This window comes from Vespa crabro, chromosome 8, assembly GCF_910589235.1.
Source record: "Vespa crabro chromosome 8, iyVesCrab1.2, whole genome shotgun sequence".
NCBI lineage: Eukaryota > Metazoa > Arthropoda > Insecta > Hymenoptera > Vespidae > Vespa > Vespa crabro.
The window spans coordinates 1,565,833-1,584,546 of NC_060962.1; the positions used below are offsets into that span (position 1 = coordinate 1,565,833).

At 29.7% G+C, this 18,714-nt stretch overlaps 3 protein-coding genes across 11 annotated transcripts in view; 1 reads left to right on the forward strand and 2 right to left on the reverse strand.

The window, feature by feature from the left end:
• LOC124425837 (F-actin-monooxygenase Mical) overlaps window positions 1-9,740 on the reverse strand; it is a 29,859-nt gene extending 20,119 nt beyond the window's left edge. Inside the window, exon 1 of one of the 7 annotated variants that reach the window (XR_006942585.1) lies at window positions 9,284-9,740. The gene's annotated coding sequence lies outside the window, so the exon portion shown is untranslated. Of the gene's footprint in view, window positions 1-7,106; window positions 9,231-9,283 lie in introns of those variants that run through there. The other 6 variants (XM_046966806.1, XM_046966805.1, XM_046966804.1 and 3 more) reach the window with 6 other exon arrangements.
• Window positions 9,741-10,309: 569 nt separating this feature from the next.
• LOC124426267 (ras-related protein Rab-21) lies at window positions 10,310-12,210 on the forward strand. 2 transcript variants are annotated; one of them, XM_046967754.1, is made up of 5 exons: window positions 10,310-10,433; window positions 10,633-10,857; window positions 11,134-11,301; window positions 11,373-11,491; window positions 11,555-12,210. In XM_046967754.1, the coding sequence occupies exons 2-5, from the start codon at window positions 10,717-10,719 to the stop codon at window positions 11,793-11,795; spliced, it is 669 nt and encodes a 222-aa protein (XP_046823710.1). In that variant the 5' UTR covers window positions 10,310-10,433; window positions 10,633-10,716; the 3' UTR covers window positions 11,796-12,210. The 2 variants fall into 2 exon arrangements, with proteins under 2 accessions (XP_046823710.1, XP_046823709.1); XM_046967753.1 differs by lacking the exon at window positions 10,310-10,433 and having other exon boundaries at window positions 10,466-10,857.
• A 430-nt stretch (window positions 12,211-12,640) lies between these two features.
• Window positions 12,641-18,192, reverse strand: LOC124426265 (rho GTPase-activating protein 1). Of its 2 annotated transcripts, none has more exons than XM_046967744.1 (11): window positions 18,091-18,192; window positions 17,869-17,922; window positions 17,410-17,517; window positions 17,166-17,312; window positions 16,709-16,889; window positions 15,778-15,996; window positions 15,595-15,693; window positions 15,273-15,460; window positions 14,973-15,173; window positions 14,792-14,898; window positions 12,641-14,727 (listed from the first exon to the last, which is right to left on the reverse strand). In XM_046967744.1, the coding sequence occupies exons 2-11, from the start codon at window positions 17,915-17,917 to the stop codon at window positions 14,554-14,556; spliced, it is 1,473 nt and encodes a 490-aa protein (XP_046823700.1). In that variant the 5' UTR covers window positions 17,918-17,922; window positions 18,091-18,192; the 3' UTR covers window positions 12,641-14,553. The 2 variants fall into 2 exon arrangements, with proteins under 2 accessions (XP_046823700.1, XP_046823699.1); XM_046967743.1 differs by having other exon boundaries at window positions 18,022-18,133.
• Between the last annotated feature and the right edge of the window lie 522 nt (window positions 18,193-18,714).

The following is an 18,714-nucleotide window of genomic DNA, read 5'->3' on the forward strand; positions in this document are numbered from 1 at the left end:
ACACGCTTGCTTGCGGGTGTTTTGAACGAACAAAGAAAGAGAATTGGCTTTCCGACAAATCTAGATTTTCCACCAATTTTCTTCTTCTCTAATACGTGTACACGTCTTTATTGCCACTTTCGAAAAAGTTTAACTATAGGTTAAATCGTGGATTTAGAATACAAGTCACGGTTTACTTACGTATGTACGTACGTATCTCGACCGTGCGACTTTTCTTTAGAATCGAAGGAGCGAAAAAAAAAGATATCATCGTATAACACGATCACGATTCACGATTAAACTGGCCCTTTTCTCATGTTTTCACGTAGACGATAAAGATTTTTCGTGGGTGAACGAAAAAGTTCGTGGCTGAAACTGTTACAATGCGTGCACCGAGTAAAATCAATGTGATAAGAATAGCAAAGCGCGTTTGATCGAATGAACGCGCTCACGTGCTCGACAACGAGAATATGCAGGTCCACGTCGGAGAATGCACCTAAGTAGTGTGTTGCTGAATATGCTTCGTTGTTGTATGCAAGCTACGAAAAGGGAAAGAGGGAAGGATGCAAAGGTCTTCAACCTACGCGTTGTCTGCTAGTCGTCTTCCGTTAATATCGTTAATGAGTGCATGCACAGCCGCCGTTGAGTTCATAAAGGCTCCTGTATATAAAAGAAAATATACCAGTTCTCACTCTCTTTCTCCCTTTTCTCCTGTCAAAGAAAAGACACCCTGCGATAGGAAGATCAAAGGAATCTCGTGAAAAACTTCACAACCTCTTTAAAGGCGTACTTTCCTAAATTTTTAATGTCCTATGAGCATAATTTTTCAAAGTTGATTATTCTCCAAAAGAATTATCGTCGCACATGACTCCATCTTTGTCCAAATTTTCTAACGAATTATACTGTGAAAGAGAAAGTTTTCATTACGCTTCGTTACGACAAAAAAAAAGAAAAAAAAAAGAAGAAATAAACTCTCGCCAAACATAGTCAGGCTTCATATACTAACGAATCAAATGCAAGACAAAAATTAAGCGTACACTCTCCTGTTTCGATTAAAGTACAATTAAAGTAAAGCGTACACTCTCCTGTTTCGATTAAAGTACCTCAAATAAAATTAAATCATTAATTAAACCTACTTAATTAAATCAGTAATGGCTATGTCATCCGCTTAATTTTAATGTTTGCATTTTAATAAGGAACGTATCATTCATGATCGATTAAGAACAGGTTTCCACGATTACTGATATCGTAAGATGAGAAATTGCGTTTTTACGAAGTAAATAAAAACTGCATCTATCGTTTATATAGATTCTTATATGAAAATATATTTTTAGATTCTGCGCGAGAAAGTCGTTTGACTAGTTCGGAATAATAATATTACAACGAGGTCCAAGAACTCCTAACCCATTTTAAGATGAAAACAGTATGTGGGATGTAAAAATAGCACTTTCATATAAATAAAAACAATAAAGTGTGTTTAAATAAAGATTTTGTAAGTTCTTAAGCGAAAAATACCGTAGCTTATATTGTACAGATCGACGACTTCGTTGCCAAGAAAGGATGACGAATGAAGACGTAGGCGAGATCGCTGATGCAAGATCGATTAAATTAACTGGTATGCTTCCTTCGATACTTGATAACTAATATAAGATCATTATTTTATCATTATCTTTTATAGTATCGTAAAATCAATTAACACAACAAAATGTATCGTAAAAAAATATTTCCTGACTTCTATTCATCGTTCATCATTCGAAAAAAATTATACTTATTTTTGTTGAAAATTGAGGAAGATAACAAGATTAAATCTTAATATATATGCTGTAACAAAAATTCTGATAAATATAAATGTGATAAATACAAACAAGATTCTGTTCTCTAGGTATCAACGGAGTATATCATCTAATATAATACTTATTTCTACTTGAATATCTTTTTTCTAAGGATAGGATAACAAACAAGGGATTCTTATCAACCAATAATTATATTCGTTGGCGTATCATCTAGTGATTCAATTTTTCAGAAAAAAGTATTAATGAAACACGTTTCATAGAGGACATGTGTATTCTGACTCATAACATGACGCGAGAGAGAGAGCGAGAGAGAGAGAGAGAGCGAGAGAGAGAGAGAGAGAGAGAGAGAGAGAGAGAGAGATCTACGCGAATCACAATGCGCGATGTCGATTTTAATCAAAGTGGTTAAGAATTTATCAAAGAGATTAAAGATAATAATACATGAAATACGAGAATGAGAAGGAAATCTATATTTCTGTCTCTCTATCTCTCTTTGTCTTTTCTCAATATAACGTTATCAAGCAGACCTTGACTTTCCTTCCCAAAAATCTACATACATTCATATTAAAAAAAAAAAAAAAAAGATTCTAAATGCTACATCAGAGTCTCCCATTTCTTTTCTCAAGTTAATTGACGCAATTTTACGAATAAGTGGGGAATAATAAAAAGAAAAACACGAAATTGCCAACGTAAACTCGACTCGTTACGTTCAGCACGATGTTTTTCATGGAATTCCAATGGTGTCCTTTGATAGCAGATTTTCATCGTGTCGGACAGCCAGTCATGGTGAAATAAGTAAAAAAATCTTGTATTTTAAGTACTTTCCTTCTCTGTCTGACGCCACTCGTGCAGAGTTTCAAGCAGAACACTACGGAAATTCTGTTCGTCTCGACACCAAGTAATTACGACAATCCGCCATTTCTTATCTCTCCGCTTAACATATTCGTTAGGCATTGCGATTGCCAGACGCAATTAGAACACCACGATCGTGCTGCAAATGAAGTAGGTGCATATGTGCACTTGACGGGCGCACATCGTTCCAACATAGTCGCGAAAGTGACTGTATTTTAAATGAAAATCAAAGATGAAGAACATCATAAGATAAAAGCTAAGATAAAAGCTAACGAGCTATATATATTAAAAATGAAATGGGTGTCTTTCTCAACTTGGCCTTTAATACTTCGAGTATCAAGGTCGAATATTAATGTAAACACCATGAGCCGATCACATTCTCACGCTATTTCCCATCTTTTATTTATCAAGATTATACGAATAAGCTCCTCTCTTTTAGATGTCTTCGTCATAATTAATAACGAACAACTTACATAAAAAAAAAAGAAAAAGAAATATCTGCTAAAACCCAACAACAAATGCGTTGTCGTTACCTATCACATTATGGAACCTTAAGAATGGTATGTTCTTTAAACGGTATGAAATTTGTTCACTGGACAGCCTCTAAATTATCTCTGAGAATTCGCGATCAGGTTTGTAAAGCTTTCTACGTCAAAAAGGACGCGAGACAGATGTCACCGTTGGTAAGAAGGCAGACACCCTATTCTGTTCGTCGTTATTCATTGCACCCACTGTAAAGGACGAGCAGGGTGCAGTAGGCAGCACCCTTTATATGATATACCCATAGCTAGCCCTTCCGACAGCATTACAGTTTCTTGATTTTCGTCGGTACTTCGCGTCGTCGGCATCCACTATTGGTTCCCTTCCTCTTTTACTCGACCGAGGGGCGAATACAAATGGATCTCTTCTCTCGTTTATAGAGAGAAACGCAGTATGTATATCCAACATCGAAATACAGCCCGTAAAAAGATATGTAGAAAGAAATAAAGACGTATTACACGATTTCCCATAAATAAAACATAATCTTAACGCGCACTGAAAACAGTAAAAAAAAGGAAGAAAAGAAAACACAATAGTAAAAAGGGTAATATTTAAAAAATGAGTTAAAATCAATCGGAAATCTAACTAATGATTAGCTAAGAAAAAGGTGGAATACAATCTAATGGAAAATTACAGACGTACTCGTAGGAGTACTGTGCGGGATGTCTATCTAACGTCGAAGAAAGAACAAACGATTTGCATATAATCGGAAATAAGTGGGAGCATGAGAACGAAAAAGACAAGGCAAGAATAATGCTGACAAAAAAGGAGAAGACAGACTACACTATCGGTAGGCCAATTCATAGCAAACGATAACATCTAGCCGGCACAATATAGAGATCATGATAACACTTATCGCTTAAAATTGTTCCATGTATCGTATCTCTCAGGAGGTATATTGCATCGAGATAGAAGGAACTTAACAAAGGATCATCTTATAGAAACAAAATGCGTTTTATCGTGTACAGAAAGAGAAAAAGAAATAGAAAATGTGACTTTTTAAAAACATTACGTTTTTATTCTTGAGATCCTAACGAAAACGAAAGTTCAAAAGAGACTACGAAGACTCGTCATTACATGACCACATGAACGAGCGATCAAATGTCTCGTGATTAGCTCATGCTTTCTTTATCGAGACATTATCGTCTAGGAAGTGCAATTTTTTAGCCGAAACACTTGATGAAGAGAAAGAAAAAAAGAGAAAAATAGAGACCAGCTCAATTAGCTTTCTAAAGCGCCTTGAATTACACTTAAAGACGATTTCTCCGCTTACCAACGTGTGACAGTTCTAACTATGGAAGGATTCGTCATAGCCCTAACGCGAAGATCTACGCTAAAAATATGCTCGATGTATTGCGAGATAGATATAGAAAGAGAGAGAGAGAGAGAGAGAGAGAGAGAGAGAGAGAGAGAGAGAGAGAGAGACAAATTCAAAATCGTTGTTGGTGTTCAGAAAGTCGATTCGATTTTCGATCGAGTCTCCTTAGCAACACAAACGATAGGAAGAAAGTGAGAGGTTGTTGCCGTTGCTGCTATTGCTGCATCGTTCGAATTAGGCATATCGCCACCCCACGCGATTTAAAACCCGAAGGTAGGATTGTCAGACACCGAGATGACGCATCTCGAAAATCATCTACTTTAAAAGGAAAATCGACTTTATGAGTTTGTCTTCACATGTTCTCGTTGTCTTCACAATAATGACGTCCGGGTGAGACAGTGGGGAGAAAGGGTTTAAGTTTTTCTTCTATTCATGAATTAACAAAATAAATTTGCCTGAAAGAGAGAAAGAGAGAAGAGAGGAAAAGAAAACCTTATAAACGGTTTAGAAACTAAATTACATTTTATTGTTATGGAAGAAAAGAAAGGATTTGCGTGTGATTTTACATTGGAAAATAGGGAATTACAAATGGAGGTCGAATTATCGTAATGCCGATTCCAACGATATACATATATACGACCATCGCAATAATGTATAATGCATATAAGATTAGAAATATTAATCGCAGCTGCAAAATTATGTCCTTGGAAACGAAAGATTCCGACTGTTTTATTTGTCGAAGATCTACAACGATCTTTGCACTTATCTTCAGATCTTAACACTATTCGTTATTCGAAGTCGTGATTAATCGAATTGGATAGGAGAAGAAAAAAAGAAAAGAGTTTTACAAGAATGCACAAAATTATATTTATTTTTTGATTTATATATAAAGAATGTATAAAAAGAAATACAATAACCTGTTACACATTCAAGAATAGAAAGTTAATGGATATTTTTAAAATCAACTTTAGTACTACTTTTAATGATGATAAAGCAACATTCGTAGCGTGTTAATTTCTTTTTATACGATACGTATGTATAAGCGTTCATATATTATAAACACATAGATATGCACATAGAATAACAGTTCAAAAACGCAAGAACAAAAATTTCCATTAAAAGTTAATGAAGAATGATAATAAGAAAGAAACGATAAGTGATGGACAATCTATAGAAAAGGTAACGCAGTTGAACGAAAAGAAAATGGCGACGAACGGTAAGAAGACAAATACAGAAGTTAGTACGAAAGAAAGAACGAATCCAATCGGTGACTCTAATAGCGACTAGAAATACGAGACAATTGAAAGAGTAAAAATAGTAGAGAAATCTCTTCGGCTCTTCCTGCACTCTAAACTATGCTTTAACCAGCGTTCCCCTCTGACACGTGGTTATTGCGAAGAATCTCTCTCCTAACATTTTACTACGATCGATTAAATGCGGAACATGATTCACTAAACGTTTTCCTCGACGTGACGTAATGCGTCTTTTTTCTATCCAAGTAACGATTCCTTCCAAAGCTAGACTTTGTCTAAAAGAAAAGAAAAAACGCTATCCACAATGGAATAAAAAATAATCTCAAACAAAATCATTGTACACTTATTAGTCCTTGATATAATAATAAATATATGATAATAACGATAATACTATACATATATATATATATTATATATATATATATATAGTATATATATATATAGTATTATATTATATATAATATATATATAATTATATTATATATAATATATATATAATTATATTATATATATATAGTATTATATATATAGTATTATATTATATATATAATATATATATAATTATATTATATATATGTATGTATCATATGAAAATCATTGTACACTTATTAGTCCTTGATATAATAATAAATATATGATAATAACGATAATACTATACATATATATATATATTATATATATATATATAGTATATATATATATAGTATTATATTATATATAATATATATATAATTATATTATATATAATATATATATAATTATATTATATATATATAGTATTATATATATAGTATTATATTATATATATAATATATATATAATTATATTATATATATGTATGTATATATAAATATATATGAATGACAATACTATGACCAATCCATATCCACAACAGCCTAATCATTTATTTATTAATTTCCACTTTAATTACAATAGTCCACTTTCCATTGAACCGCTTATTTATATAGTAGATATTAAATAATTTAATGTCTCACATGAGCTCTTTGTTAACGAATTGGAGTCGTCCCCACAAATGCCGTAAATGACCGGCACCTCGGATACCCAAGAAAACAGCCATGAAATATAACAATAATAGTAATAATAATAGTAGTAATAATAATAATAATAATAATAATAATAATAATAATAATAATAATAATAATAATAATAATAATAATAATAATAATAATAATAATATTAATAATAATAATAATAATAATAATAATAATGATAGAATCATAATAAGAAGAAGAAATAGAAGAAAGAAAAGTATATATAACAATGTTTTTTTTTTTTTAATGGAAAAAAATAAGAAATAGTTAAAAAGAATCACGAAAAATACGTGACGAAGAAAAGAGATCTACTACTCACGCGAAACGTCGGCTCTTCGTAACGTCGATACTAAACCACCACGGATGCTACTGTCGATTCACGGCATGCATTTCAATCATGTATCTAAATTCGTTGCCTCTGCTCAAGAATCCCAATTGATTTATAAAGAGACGATCGAAGTTTATTCGAAACTACGCATCTATGTAACGTCTTTTAATACTCAGCGAGAAGAAATGCAAGGATGTGAGGATATAACTCGACTCGAATTCAATAAAATCAAGAGATAAATAGTAGAAACGTTTAATGAAACAGACGTACTTTCATTCAAATGGCTAATATATTTTCTTTGAAAATCTAATATTATTATCACATATTCTATTTGTTCTCTACTTTTCGAAAGCAATCTCTTAAATTCGACAATCGCACGAATTAAAAATGTCGATGAATGACAAAGAAAACCGAGACAAATACTCGATGAGAAAATGCGTCAACGGTTGATGCAATTAGATCTTTTATTTCTTTGTCGTCTGGCGCGAAGCGTAAACGGTGCACCACATCCGAATGAGCTTGAACAAGTACGACGTACCTAGTCATCGTTGCAATTATTATTGCTATCATTCACGAATACCATAATTATTCTGCTTTCTACAGACCGAATGAGTTTAAAACGGTCGGAGTGATGAACCCAACAGAAAAAAAATGAGAACGAGCGAACAAATAATACCGCGTGAAACGGAAAGATTAAAAACGTTAGATCATTTCAATGTATTATACATAAATTGAGCATTATTAAGTGACGTCAAAAAAAAGGCAAAAAATTTCTGGCCTAACTAGAATTTGGTTCTTTATAGAAAAATTGTTACTACTGTTCTAGATTTATGTACATTTGATGTGTTCCCATCTCGGTGAAGATGAAAAGGATCTTCTACATTTCTTTTTTCATATATTATTTGAAAGCGTTCGCAAGAAATACTAGATACGAATTTAACCGCTACACATATTGCATGTTATCCAGATCTAGGTTATCAAGAATGACCATTATAGAAACTATACGTAAGTCAGACAATTTTAATTTCATTGATAAGTTTTAAGTTCATTTTTCTGTTCATATAAAAAAGAAAGCGTAATATATTGATCATTGAATCGATATAGTTCCAAACAACGCCCTTTCTTAACTATGTTACAAGATATGTGTAGTGGCAGTTTCTTTATCTTTGTCCCCCACAAAGAGCAAAGCGTTTTAAAATATCACACGCCCTGAAATCATCCAATCTTGAAGCTTTTCGCAAAAACAAATCACATAATATATACTTTACCAAAAAAAGTACGCATCTAACGTATGCTATATTTCAAAATGGTTTGTTATCGGCAATATATCGGCGTTCATCTGAACGAAGATCGCGCCGAACTCGTAATGATATGGTCAACGATATCTCGTCAGCTGACGACGGGCGAGATTATTCGTGATACGGCAAAGAACGAGAGTCAACGACATCGTCCGATGATTCGCAAACCAATCGGCGGCTTTTCAAATTTATTTTCGCGACGCATCATTCTTGTACGACAGAATACGATGAATTCACGACATGTTATCGGCCGTGACATTGACGTATCGTATACCTTTGTATCAGACCCACTCACAAATTCAGTTTCGGTTATGAAAAGCAAGAAATAAACAAACGTATGCACTCCAGGAAGACATGAGTATACAATATATATATATTTGCATAAAACGAAAGGCTTTGTCAGAATCGATACCGACAGTCCTTTCTTTTCTCCAATCTGATTTTAAGGCGTATGCATACGAATGTATTCCGCAGTACGATGGAGCTCGATGATCTCGTCGAAAGTGTCGACCGATAGGAAAGCCTCAGTATTTATAATTCCCCAAGTTTCTTTTTATCCGAGATACAAAATCTTTATCGAGATTAAGTCTTTATCTCGATAAAGATTTCAATGCAACGATATAAAGTCTAAACTGAGATGTAAAACAAAAGATAGGGCCGATAATATTCGTGCAGCGAATCGCGATAAAAAGGAAGCTGGACAAACTGTATATGTGGAGAAATGTTCGAGAAGAGAAAGGAAGAAATAGAAAAAAAGAGATAGAGAGATAGAGAACCAAATAAAAAAAATTTAGAGGCTAACGAAAATAACGAAGAAATAAGAACGATAAAATGGAAAAAAGAGAATGTTCGAAAGATGCATATACGTACATGTCAAACGAAAGGCCGCAACATGCACTTCCAATTAAATATACGAGGGCCACACCAAGAGCGCGCGTGCCGTTTCTCGTTCTCATTACGTCAAACACACGCGTGTATACATTCGTGGCGCAAACCTGGTTAGCATTCATCACATACCGCAATCAAAATCTTTTCTTTCTTTTCCTACCACTCACATGACAGTTCATCGGTTCTCTACCTTTTTTACGACTAGTGAGGAGAAAACTTCCACCATCCATCCACCATTAACATCCCGCGGTTTCTCTCAGTTTCTCCGGACTGTGGCCTCGTTCCGCCGCACAGCCGCGCCACACTACGACGCGACTTTGAATGTTTTTAATTTAGTGGAGGGGTGAGAGAAATTTCATCCAAGATGATTTTACGACTTGAGCAGCGAGAGAAACCGCTCGTCGCGATTGGTGACGCACCTAATATATCGCTATCCGAGCATACCTCCGATTGGTTGAAAAATCGGGCACGTTGAAAACTGTGATTCAGTACCATAGTTTTCTCTCTTCTATTCCCGCGCAAATTTAAAACACTTTTCAATTTAATTAAAAAATTGTTTTACGAAAAACAAAGATTTAATTAAATTTTTATGATAGTAAGATACTAATTTTAATTTACATGATCTATCGATATGAATAGCCGATGCAATTTCAATTAATATGTATCATATAATGTATCGCAACAAATCAATCGAAGAATTATTATATTGAAAAACAATGTACTTATGTTTATTTCAATTGATGTTGATTTCAATGATATGATTTAATATATAAAAAATTGTCCTAAGCTACATTGATTTATTATTTATAACAAAAAACTTGATTTACAACGAATTATAGATGAAAAATATGATCATTAATGAATGATAGAACCGAAAACAATTATCCAATCAAAATTGAATATATAAGAAAAATGTAGAAAATTGTGATAATATTTTTCATTATTTCAAACTTTACTTATCTTACGTGCAAGATATATATTTTTTGTTTTGTCTGTCTCTCTTCTCTTTTACATGCGCATACATACATAATATATGTAGTTGCCATACTGTCACACAATTACAATATTAGTACATACAAATTTATCAAATTTTCGACTAGCGCATGCGACATATATCAGATTTCAAATGTGTGTGAGTATAGTATGTTACTATGTGTGTATATATATGTTTATTCTATCATTGTACGTAATATAGTGTAATATGTACGTGTATGTTAGTTAAAAACAGCTGATGCTTTCATTTTGACGTTGTAAAGAAATAACTGTCTAACTATAAAAAATAAATGTCACATTAAAGTAATCTTATATTAATATAACTAACATATGTATAGGTTCAACGTGAATGTTAATCTACATTGATCTCCGGTATATATGCACGTGTAATATCTTTTAACCGTATTAGTTATTTGCGAATTATGGCTAGTTCGATTAGTACTACTGCAAATGGATATAATTTTAAAGTGGTATTACTTGGTGAAGGATGTGTGGGCAAAACTTCAGTAGCATTACGATACGTCGAAGATAAATTTAATGACAAACATGTTACTACAGTACAAGTAAGTGATATAACTGTAATTTTTTTATATAACTTGATATTTCTATCGTATTACTTATATAACAATTGTTTTTTTTTATATGTATAGTATAAAATTTATATTCTAATCTTTATATATAGAGTAATATTGAATAATTTATTTAGATAGATCATTGTATATTTTCTTAATATAAAGATTAGTTGATATAAATTATTTAAAATATGCCGTAATTAAATGTCATTTTAAATGTTTTACATACAATTTATTTGAATCTTTGTTTTGTTATACTTTGTTTAGGCATCTTTTTTAAATAAGAAGTTAAATATAAATGGTAAAAGAGTAAATTTAGCAATATGGGATACTGCAGGACAGGAAAAGTTTCATGCATTAGGACCAATTTATTATAGAATGTCTAATGGTGCCATTTTAGTTTACGATATTACAGATGAAGATACTTTTCAAAAGGTATGCGTGAAAGTTTTATCAATATTTTTGTAATTTTCAAATTATTTCTAATATCATTCTTATATATGTAGGTTAAAAATTGGGTAAAAGAACTTAAAAAAATGTTAGGCAGTGAAATTTCTTTAGCAATTGCTGGCAATAAAGTAGATCTGGAAAAGGAACGAAATGTTTCAATAGAAGAAGCAGAGGAGTAAGTAATTTTAAATTGTTTCAAGAAGCAAGTAGATGTACAAAATGAATTTTTCTTTACTAGATATGCCCAGCAAGTTGGTGCTATGCATTTTCATACATCTGCTAAACTAAATCAAAATATTGAACAGATGTTCTTAGACTTAACACGTAAAATGATACAACATGCTGATGAAGTAGAACAAAAGTCTTGTTTGCAAAGGACTAGCAGTACACGTCGTAATGTTGTGGTAGTTGAAGATGAATCTGAACAAAGTCGACCAGCAAAAAGTTCTTGTTGTGGCAGTTCTTCCCAAAATTCGTAAATGAATATCTTTATTTTTGGAACAGCTTTAATTTCAAAAATAATTATATCTATAAATACATATGTATGTATAAATAAAATAATATATATATATATATATATATATATATATATATATATATATATATATATAATGTATATAAAAAACATTAGCTTTTTGCCATATGTCAAATATTGTTGTATTTATCATTTTAAAGATAGTATCTTTTTAACTAGATATTGAGTGCAAAATATAAAATGTGCAGATCTTGAAAGATTTTGAATCTAAGAACAAATACATAAGTATCATAAAATGTTGTAAGTTTCATATAATGTTGTAATATTGTGCTACACATGCAAGTATACATTATGCATTTAATGTTTTAAAAATATCATGTAATGTACATTGTTATACCTACATAAATTTTTTATTACAATGTCTATTGGTATCATTTTATCTTTTTTACATAATTACATAACAACTACTAAAAATGATAGTTTGTCCATGCTATTATATTTTATTGAAAATATAATTACATATATTTATATTACTAATTTATAAACAGCTTGAATATAAATTATACAGATTTTCTATTATGCAGTGTATCACATATAGAATGAATTTTTTGTATTGCTATATTTTATTTTAAAACAGCAAAGACATAGCATAGAACTATCATTACAATTAGAAGAAACTAAAACAAGTATAATATTAAAAATAAAATTAATTATAATTATTTACAATAATTATTTCTCATCATCATTAGGCACATTAATTAATGTCATATAAATCGATGTATATTTAAATATAGTCAAATTTGAATAAAGGGACATTTAAGAAAAAAAAACAATTATAATATACACATGTATGTAATACTTTTCTGCTAATATTTATATTTATTTAGTAATGTATAACATTTTAATTGACAACAACATGGACTTGAAAAAAATTATATAAGAGTTAGATGTTCTACTTGATTGCAGATCCATACATGAATTGTGCATGTTTTTATTTATTAGAGCAATAAATTACTCTATAATGAAGATATATTTGTTAATATACAATTTTATTTTAGTAAATATTAAATATTTTATATTCATGTTTAAACTAATATTATATATTATGTGTATATATAACACTAATGATTATATAATACATAAAATGCCACAAGGAATGACGGAGTAAATTACTCAATATTAATAGTGCTTTAAACTAATTATGTTATGTTTATACAATTATGCTTGATTACACTATTTGTGATCTAAATAACAAGGAATGTAATCACTTTAGTTCTCTATACAGATATTATATTAGTCTTTTAAATAAAGGAGAGCATGTCAATTGAATAGCTCTCGTGTAAATACTTTCTAATGATCCATTTAATGGCAGGATTGTTACAGGAAATGTATATATATATATATATTTATAAATCCTAATTAGTAAATTTTTATACAATAAGAAGAAACTCAATGAAATTCTATACCGTTAGAAAAAGATTATAATACTTTTACACCAAAGACTGATGAGATGATCAAATATACAGTAAGAAACACAAACAATAATTCATGATTGTTTGTAAGCATTTTTTTTTTATGTATACTTTCTATTGATTTTTTAAAATTTCGTTACAAATCAGTACTGTTCAATAAGATAATAAATTTACATGATTAATTTATTCAATTTGTACATATGTAATTATGATAACAGGATGCTTGATGTTATTGAAGATCTACTTTATCATTTCTATTTCGTGACATTGATTCAGAAAAAATTGCTGTATATAATTATTATTATAATGTTAAATAAATAAACTATTATTATAATGTTTAATAAATTTTATAAAACTAAGTAAATCTTTTTAAATATTGATCTTATAACATTTATTAAGAAAATTGTAAAAATAAATATAGTAATGCTTTACAAAAAAAAATTAAATATGTAAGAAATGGAAAAGTAAATATACTGACTGAATTGTAACCTAGATTTATGAAAAGCACCATATTGTTAGATTGTTTTTAATTAACTATACTTGTATAATTATATTTTACAAATCCAGAAGTGATATTCTAAAATTAGATAATCAAGGCATCCTGTACGTTATTACTCTTTTACAAATCACACGCACATTTATTATATTATACTTACTCTAAATATATGTCTACATTTTACATATAATATCTAATATTTCCTTGAATCTTTGGTATATGATTATGAAGTCATATAATTATATACATTATCCAGACTGGCAATTTAATATTTAACAATATTAATTTATTATGAATGATAAATATATTCCTTTGGAGATTGTATTGTAAGTGTAAATAAGAGATTATTGTGCTAATTGTACTTCATAATGCAATGAAGTTTCCTATGTTTTACAATCATATCATTTTCATAGATATGATTTTGTGATATAAAATTTTAATTAATCAAAAAATTAGTGAAAAGTTAATTATCAATGCAGCAATAGATATAATATTATTGTTTTAGTATCGCTAGATTAATGATTTTAATATGCTTTAATATAATATTAAAGTAATTCAGTTATATATATAAAGTGTTATTTGTTGTGCTAACATTTCTAAAAAAACCTTCATGGAATTGTGGTACAAAGTATTTTAAATATCTTGCTTTATAATATTAAATTGAACAGCCATACTTAAATCTCACTAAAAACACGCATGTACAAGCACGCAGTTCACATACATGCGCAGATTTATACAATCATTATTAATTTGGTTTGGATATCAGACCTTTGGCTATCACCCATTGTTTCAAATTAAATGATGAATATCTTATCTTGAAATGTAAATAGAAAGTCTATAAACTGATTAATAGGTCCTATCGCAGAAAGAGACATTCCACGTGACGGAGGTGCTCTAACGAGATTTGGGCCAAATACCACTGCTAGATTACTTGATGTCATTTTATTTAAATCACTTCTGTCTATTACCTGTTAGTAAATATTGATTAAATAAAGAAAATAATTATATACATATAATTAGTTGTTATATTACCTTTGATAAAAATTGTACTATATATTTTAAAAGATGATAATTGTCTTCAGGAAGTTTTTCGAGAACTAATATTTTTACTCTACGTGGTCTTTCATCTTTTGATAATGCTATAAATAAACTCATATTAATATTTATAGTGGAATAACATGCTAATGATTACTAAGGATTTCATGTTTCTTACTTTGAAATTGTGTTATTTCATCATATAATTCATATGTCATAAGGGGTTCATCTAATTCATGAAGAAATGTTTTTAGAAGAACTGCTGCTATATGAGGATCTCCTTTAAAGTCTACTTGCAAACCTTGATTACAGTCATGTTGTAATTTTCTAATTATTCCTACATTAGCAGATCTTCTGAATATTCCCTCTGTTTCTAGGGCTGTAAAAAAAATTATATTCATGAATATAGATCGAATGTTCTCAAAAAGTATATCAATTCAAAAAATTCTTTGTTAATAAATAATAATTACAAACATACCATCTGGACAATTTAGAAACTCAATACATTGTTTTACTATAGGTGGTATTGGATCACCATTATTATTTTCTTTAATAAAACTTAAACTTGCACCAAATTGTGTTGTACCAACTGGTGTAGCTACTGTACTTTGAGGTGGACTAGTTGGTAAACTTTTTTTATTTTTGCTTATAAGTTGTTCATTATGCCTAAAAATATTCAAATAATACTTTTAAATACATTATATGTTATTTTTACAATAAAATACAAACTATCCACATTAATCATTTTTAGAGAGAGAGAATTTTTACTATTTTTATATATTAAACATAATGGTACTTACTGTAGTACTTGTGAAGGTATAATGAGTTGATCGAGATTAATGTATTGTGCTAGTTCTTCTAAATAATTAACATACATCATTTTACGACCAAATTTTGCACTACAATAAAATAAATGTAATATTATTTGAATACATACATCAAAAATTATCTTATTACATTAAAATTATTAAATTCATGATTACCTAATAGCTGGTTTAAAGATCTGCCAGACAATTCTAATAAAATTGGTTGGATGGACTAAGTAAAGTGCTTTGAGATTCTTTTTATATTTCCTATCAAAGGCTTTATATGCCTGCCATAACCAAGAGAGTGGTGGCTTATTTTTTGAAGTTAAACCATAATGGAAATAAACAAGACTATAATCCTGTTCTACAAATTTGTCTAATGTATGCATCAAATACCTATAAAATAAAATATATGTTAAAAGATTTTGTTTTCTTTCTTCTTTTTTCCATAAAAATAGGAATTTTAAATCTGCCTTAGTACTTTAATTCCTACCAGGAAAGGAGAAAAGGTATGCTTAACCCTTAAACCGCAAGGTCTTTTAATCAATGCATACTCTTGATTGATATAAAACTGTGTCATCTCAATTTTTAATAACATAACTTGGTTTTATAGTAGTGACATAAAAATACAAATGCGTGAAGTATAAAATCTTTACTTACTTTGGACGACACGTGTTTTCACAAGAAATAACAATGCCAACTAGCGCGATCCACGGTTGTTCTGAGAAATACCATATAGTTAAATCCGCGGTTCAAGGGTTAAAAAATGGTTGCAAAGGTACTTGTACCTGTAATTTATTCTCAATTTAGTGTTTAAAAGCAACATTTTAGTTTGCAATTAATTATTTTGGAATGTGGCAGATGCGAGCTTCTTGTATTAATGTAATCCATTGTGGAAATAAATGAATTAAAGCAGATTTCTTTAATAATAGCGCTTATAATGGCAATGTGAATTTCATTTTATTATTTCAATATAAGTAATATTATGTAATTTAAATATAATATGTATAATAATAAGTAATGAAAAATTTGTAAAGCTTAAAAATGCACTACCTTGCTCCATTTAATATTACAATGGCATATAAAAAATTAAATTTCTTGAACAAACCTGAGGAGTTTGGCATGATTAAAAGCTTCTTTTCCAATAGGAGGCAATTTACAGGCTGATACTACTATTATTTTACGACCAGCACTGTCATCTCCTACAACTTCTACAATACCATGCCTCGATATATCAAGGTAATCTTCTTCATCGGCTAGTTCTCCTTCTAGTGCTGCTAGGTCATCAGCTGCTCATTATAAACAAATCATAGTTTTAAAAGAATATAAAAATATATAATTATTTGTAGTAATTTTCATGAACTTTAAGGCAATTTAGTAATCACATTTAAACACAATATATAGAATCAAGAAAATTGAATCTAATTTGTTATTAATGCGTATCTTTCTCCATCATTATACCATGCAGTAACAAACTATACAGCAATCTTCATGATTCACCTGCTATGTTCCACCAAATGCCATGACATTTAGTGGCTACTAACAGTAGATAAAAGGTCACACACCAGATTCTATAACTGGAGCATCTACTAGAGCTTCTTCAAAATTTTCTTCAATCGTTCCATCGCTTACTGGACTCTCCAAATAATCTATGCCTGTCACTACTGCACCACTGTTAATCAAATCTAGCTTTGCTTCTAAAAGCTGTACAGCTGAAAATTTATAAAATTATATATAAATTATAGCAAATATTTATTAGAAATATTTTTAATAACTTATAAAATAAATATGTATGTTTTTGTGTATTACCATTATTTGAAGATGCCTGTAGTTCTGTGTCATCAAACTCCAAATTTGGTTCATAATCATGATAATCGGATAAACTTGGATACGGATCTTCAGTCTCATTGTTCATTCCTATTGCACAAATAATCTTTGATTATTATTAATTACACTAAAAATAGTATTAAATAATTAAAAAACATAGTAAATTATTTATTTGTTCAAAGTTTTTTATGATAATATTTCGCAATTAAACTCAATAAAATTTTTCAATAATTTAAAAAATTAATTTTATGTACAATAAGAAAATCATATATTATATTGATACCAGTTATTATTACTATTACTACATTGCTATTATTTTTATTAAATATAAACTATATAATATTTTACCGTTATACGAATTTTTTAAGGATTATTTTTTTTTAAAGATTAAAAATAGACATTTGCTTTGACATTTACGAATAGAAAAACAGTTGTATTCACCTGTCAAAGTTCGTGCTGGACTTGGCGTCGCTTGATAGTTTGCTTCCATTTTTGCTAATAAATTATTGGTAAAAGGAGAGCGTTAATATAGAATGTATTTTTATTTTTTTTATTCTTTTTTTTTGTTTTCTTTTTTTCAAAAACACAAATTACTTTGTCCTTCCAACGACATTATTCTTCTTGCGCTGTTGAAACGCAACGTATGTACTGCAACGTACTCACCGTCACGCTTTCATTTGTATGCCGTTAGTTAGCTCCTAGCTTGGTATCGTCGCTCCCTCTCTTTAGTTCAGTTTACATATACTTTTGTATTCGTCATTGGATGATATAAAATCTATTTTAATAAAAAGAAACAAACATAGGTCAAGCCAGTCGAACGATATACAACATTGAAATATTAGCTAATCAGAAATATGTTCGTTGTTAAAAATAAAATTTCCGTAAAAACACATTGATTGGTTATTGGATATTTTAAGTTATCCAATTAAAAGCGATATTGAAAACTTTCCTTACAGATATTTGAAATGTGTTATAAAATTTTGATTTCATACATTATAAAAGTCATATTCGACTATACGGTAATTACTAAATGAAAATTTATTTTAATGTAGCAGATCTTGATCAAGTTTATCAGAAATTAGATATTTTATAATTGTAACAATAAACGTTTACTCTTTAGTTTCTTAACTATATATGTATTAAGGCTATTTACCACTTTTTGTTCAAAGCGTGTGTAACTTCTTTTTGTGTGTTGACCAAAGGTATGGACAAAATATGAACTACGAATATAAGCGGGGAACGCTGTCCCCACCATGCCTCTATCATATCGGTGTATAAGCTTGTTGG

What these genes read in the sequence shown, in the direction of transcription:
- LOC124426265 (XM_046967743.1), bottom strand. An exon ending in ATCTTTAAACCAGCTATTAG is followed by an intron (nt 15,694 to 15,777) that starts GTAATCATGAAT and finishes ATTTTATTGTAG; the next exon opens with TGCAAAATTTGGTCGTAAAA. An exon ending in TGAAATAACACAATTTCAAA is followed by an intron (nt 14,899 to 14,972) that starts GTAAGAAACATG and finishes GTTTATTTATAG; the next exon opens with CATTATCAAAAGATGAAAGA.
- LOC124426267 (XM_046967754.1), top strand. Translation starts at nt 10,717, where the DNA reads ATGGCTAGTTCGATTAGTACTACTGCAAATGGATATAATTTTAAAGTG. An exon ending in AACATGTTACTACAGTACAA is followed by an intron (nt 10,858 to 11,133) that starts GTAAGTGATATA and finishes TACTTTGTTTAG; the next exon opens with GCATCTTTTTTAAATAAGAA. An exon ending in TCAATAGAAGAAGCAGAGGA is followed by an intron (nt 11,492 to 11,554) that starts GTAAGTAATTTT and finishes TTTCTTTACTAG; the next exon opens with ATATGCCCAGCAAGTTGGTG.